The following is a 5,138-nucleotide window of genomic DNA, read 5'->3' as shown; positions in this document are numbered from 1 at the left end:
ATATATATTTATTATATATATGAGGGCTGGGGATTTAGCTCAGTGGTTTGCTGCCTGCCTGGCAAGCGCAAGGACCTGAGTTTGATCCCCTGAATCGAAAAAAAACCCCAAAGCAAACAACAACAACAAGTGTGTGTGTGTGTGTGTGTGTGTGTGTGTGTGTATGGGGGGGTATGTAAATTACCTTTTGAATTTTGGGGTATTTAAAAAATATTGCAGAAATAAAGTAGATAAGCCAGAAACCTTATTATATAATATGAAGCAGTTCCTATAATTGTTTCAAATTTTTTTCTTACTCCATTAAGAACAAACTGTTGTGATATGAATAGGTCCATGTGATGATTTCATCGTCTGACTGCTCCTTTAATTACTACATATTGTACCTGACTTTGATGAGAAATTATTTCTGTACCATTTCATTGGGAAATTAGACTTGGCCTTTGTATTTATTAATCCTAGAAAAGGTTTCCTTGCTTTTTCTATTTATCTTTTTGCACGTCCCTCTGACAGAACTTTGTTTTACTCTTCAAGGAACGCAAGCCATTTTCCGTTTCTAGTACACCCACATTGTCTCGCTCAAGTTCAATAAGTGGAGTTGATATGGCGGGGCTACAAACATCTTTTCTGTCTCAGGTAATGTTTTATTCCATGCATGTACTTAGTTTGTGAGCAGACTAAAAATAAAGGAACAGGCACCTGCCGTTGACTCTCACTGTGACCTTGGCATTCTCTGGGCAGTTCATCTGGGTATTTGAGAGAGGGCTAAGTACAGTGAAGAAATACAGAGCATCGACATTTTAAAGCAGGAACTAGCAGAATCATTCTATTTGAACCTTAGGGAACATAGTCTATGATAACTGGATAACTATGTTTTCTTTAATTAAAACAGGATGAGTCTCACGATCATTCATTTGCACCAATGTCTGCATCAGCGAGTGGCAGCAATCTTTATGATGCCGTAAGGATGGGAGCAGGGTCAAGTGTTATCGAAAGCCTGCAGTCCCAGCTAAAGCTAAGGGAAGGGGAAATTGCACATTTACAGGTAAGAGAAAAATTAGTGTTCTCTACAGGTAAATAAATATTGGGGCCCAATAAATGGCACCCTTCATTGCACCTGAATTCTGAGCAAATTAAAAAAGAAGATGAAGTGATGCCACCTCATCCCCAAATGTGTCGTATGTCTTGAAGCCCCAGCTTAGCACGTATATTCATCATCAGAGCTAGTGCAAACAGGACTGCTGACTGCGACCAGGGCAGGGCAGGGCGGCCTTACCCGCACGGGATCAGGCGGTGCTGGGCTGGGGCAGAGCTGTCCCTGTATTTTGTCTGCCCAGGTAGGACTTGCACATGTTTAGTAGCAGTGACTGCCTGCTTCTTCTGGGCAGCACAAAAGGGAAGCGCTGGGCTGAGCATCCCCATTTCATTCTTCCCAGGTTTCCCACTTATCGAAGTTGCTCCAGCGCCCCCAGTGGGAAGTGAGTGAAGAAGGAGAAAGAGGGATACAAGGAGCATGGAGGGAATGCCCCCCTTAACGTTAGTCAGTGAAAAATGTTTTACTGTTTTCAGTGTTAAACTCAACACACTCAGAAGTAGACCTTTTATTGCCATTGTATGCTTTTAGTTCTGTGAAAACATTACTCTTTTTTTTTTTTTTATCTGTTTTTTACTTTTATTTTAAAATAATTTGAAACATTATAGAAAAGTTGCAAAAATAATATGAAGAGCTCTCACCAACCAACACTCTCTTAAAGAGGAATTTGAATTGGCAAAAAATAGATCCGAGTAATCTTGATACTCATTATGTTTGTGTAGCCCAGTGTGCTATGTGTGAGAGTTTGAATTAATTTCTTTAATAGTGATGGTGGCTTCTATTGATATGACTTACACAGTTGGAAAAAGCTTTATTAAAGTATTTTTTATTCCTTTTTTTTAAACATTTTATTTGCAGTACTGGGGATTGAATCTGTTGTCATCACACTGAGCTACATCGCTGGTCCTTTTTTTATATTTTTATACTTATTTATTTATTTTAATTAATTTTTTTTGGTTTGAGACAGCATCTCATTATGTAATTCAGGCTGGCCTTGAACTCACTATCAGCCCACATAGGCCTTGAACCCACAGCGATCCTCCTCCCTCAGCCCCCCAAGTACTGGGATTACAGGCAGGTGCCACAATGCCAGGCTTTCCTTTGTGTTCTTAAATGTGTGCCATTTCATTAGAATAGAGAAAAACATATATATATGGTTGCATATCAAGTGAATGATTAGATTTTTCTGTAGTTCTTTCTCCTTGCTTAGTAAACCCTATAAATAGTATACCTCTGAGAAGGACCAGAACACTTTCCCTGCCCGTTTGCTTTTACTTAAGAAAGAGCTAGGGCTAAGATCAGTAGCAGAGTACTTTTGCAGCGTGCATGAGGCCTTGAGTTTGAACCCTAGTGCTCCCCACCCAAAAAAAAAAGCTAGCTCAGGGTCATATGGTAACATACCTATTTCTTAAAAAAAAACACATTAACACTAAATGTTTTTATATTAGTGAGATTGTTAGGTATGTTTTAACAAAAAGCTTTTTTAATAATGTTTCTCAGCTGGAGATTGGTAATCTAGAAAAAACTCGATCGATAATGGCTGAAGAGCTAGTTAAATTAACAAATCAGAATGATGAACTTGAAGAAGAAGTGAAGGAGATACCTAAACTTCGAATTCAGCTAAGAGTAAGTATTCTTCACTTACAGGTAAGTTTTATATATTTTAATCCAATTATGCTACATCTTATATGTTTAGTTATGTAAAATGCATATATGTATATTCACACACACACACACACACATACATACACACACCCTAGTGATTTTATAAAGAATCAGAGTATGAATGTTTGAGTGCAGAACTTCACAGATGAATCTGTCTTGTCATTATACATTCAAGATGTTTTTCACAAAAATCATCAAGTCTTAGAGTAGAACCAGAAGTAGATTTTATTTGGCCAATGCTCTTTTATAATGCAACTATACTTTGCATGCCCTTAGTGGTATTTTGTTGTTGATGTTACATATTTCATTACAGTTAGCATATTGGGATATAGGACTTTTAAGCCATAAATAAGAATGTATATTTTTTAACTTATGCTGTGGCCTGAATACTAGGTAATAGTTAAACCACAGTGAAGTAGGACATGGTGGTGTATACTTGTAATTCCAACACTCTGAGAGGCTGAGGCAGAAGGCTGGCAACCCATTTCTGGTTGGAAGCTGAATTGTAGGTGAACCAAATCAAATTTCCCCATAAGGTCAGCATTGAACTGAACCATTCAGTTTGATTTGGTTCTCTTCCAGCTCAGTTTGTGACCAGAATCATGGAAAGAATAAACTTCATGAACCGAGGCGCCAGCCCTAACCAAGAGGGGTAGGGATGTTGCTTAGTGTGAAGGCCTCGGGTTCAATCCTCAGTACCACACAGAACACACAATGAAATACAAACGCTAAAATTTCATGAAATGTGTTTAGATTAATGAGAAAGACGAGACTCATTATACATGTGGAGAATTGTAGGTTTAGTGGACAGAGTTAGCTAAAATTTACAGCCGTCTAAGTTTTAAAAATTTTTTGTACTTTTTTCAACATAGGTATGAGATTGATTTTTTTATTTTTATTGTACATGTTTACAGAACATAAATGAGGGTGTTTGCTATTGACTTGTGATAGTTAAAGATGTTCTGTGCATTTTAAAAATTATAAATATATTTTTCAGGATTTGGATCAAAGATACAACACTATTTTGCAGATGTATGGAGAAAAAGCAGAAGAAGCAGAAGAACTTCGATTAGATCTTGAAGATGTAAAAAATATGTATAAGACTCAAATAGATGAACTTTTAAGACAGAGGCTGAGTTAACTTCTAAAAACTGAATTCCTATTAAAGTGAATGTAAACACATAATATCTCAATGCAGACTTCCAATAAATTCTTTTATAGAAGTGGAAAATGGAATTTACTGTAGAGTACAAAAACTTTTTTAAAGACTTGTTTTACAGTATAGTAATATTTTCAGTTAAATTATTTTGTGCAATATTTGGACTTTATTTTTGAAGCTATTCTTTAAGGACTTATTTTTCAAAGCCTCTTTTGTTTTTGGCCTTGAATAGCACAGAGATTTATTACTTTATCCATATATCGGTATGGCTAGGGAAGGAGAGGTGTCTGTATGTTATGGTATACATATAAGTAATGGTATCTATAATTTATCTGAGGTTGTATATATTGATAGCGTTTAAAGAGTTGACATTAACATTGACACTTCGACATCTTTTATATATACTACTCATCGCAAATGTTTCAAGTGTTCAGGTAAAAAAAAATTTTAAACCTGTAGTTGTTTAATTTGAAACCAGTTCTTTTACTTTAAAAGTAGTAGTCGCAGTGACACTATCTGAAATTTAAAGGGTGACTACTTCAAACATTAAAAAATATCTTTTGACTTGAAAATTTACTTTACCATATTCCATAATTGTGAACAAACTCTTTGTATTTTTTGGTACCTATCCAAGAAAAATTATGCAGGCATAATTGGACAGTGGAAATTTTTACTTAAAATAATTTTTTTTCTCCCCTGTACTGGGAATTGAACTCAGGACCTCGCGCTTGCCAGGTAGACATGGCATCACTGAACTACATCCCTGGCCCAGATAAAATAATCTGTGATGGATTCAGTAACACTTAAGTGACTTTGAAGAGCTATTTTTTTTTATCCTACAAAATGAACTAAAAATAATAAAATTAATAACATAATTTACTCTTTAAAAATACCTTGTTCACATTTTGTAAAGTCACATTTTTGGCAGATTAAATGATACAGAATATTCATAACAAAATATAAAAATTATGCAGTCATTTAAATTTGACATTTTACAATTTTATGAAATTTGTCTCTTTTTTGTTGTTCTTTACTCTTTTGAAAGAGGGTCTCACTATGTAGCCCAGGTTGGCCTCACTCATGGTGATCTCCCCCTGCTTCAGTCTCCTGAGTGCTGGGATTGTAGGTATGCACCACCATGCCTGACTCATTTTTTTCTCAAAGCTTTAAAAAAAAATAGTGTGGAATAGTTTTAGAAAATAGCTATGCCTTCTTCCAAATATT

General features: G+C 35.7%; 1 protein-coding gene across 1 annotated transcript in view; it reads left to right on the top strand.

The window, feature by feature from the left end:
• Tmf1 (TATA element modulatory factor 1) overlaps positions 1-4,926 on the top strand; it is a 28,024-nt gene extending 23,098 nt beyond the window's left edge. Inside the window, exons 14-17 of the mRNA XM_010635901.3 lie at positions 532-633; positions 890-1,042; positions 2,591-2,716; positions 3,753-4,926. Of these exons, the coding sequence (XP_010634203.1) occupies positions 532-633; positions 890-1,042; positions 2,591-2,716; positions 3,753-3,896 (525 nt within the window). The 3' untranslated portion in view covers positions 3,897-4,926. The remainder of the gene's footprint in view (positions 1-531; positions 634-889; positions 1,043-2,590; positions 2,717-3,752) is intronic.
• The last annotated feature ends 212 nt before the right edge of the window (positions 4,927-5,138 follow it).

This window comes from Fukomys damarensis, unplaced genomic scaffold, assembly GCF_012274545.1.
Source record: "Fukomys damarensis isolate Sample0158 unplaced genomic scaffold, DMR_v1.0_HiC HiC_scaffold_28, whole genome shotgun sequence".
Lineage (NCBI taxonomy): Eukaryota > Metazoa > Chordata > Mammalia > Rodentia > Bathyergidae > Fukomys > Fukomys damarensis.
This window is presented reverse-complemented; position numbering and strand designations above follow the sequence as displayed.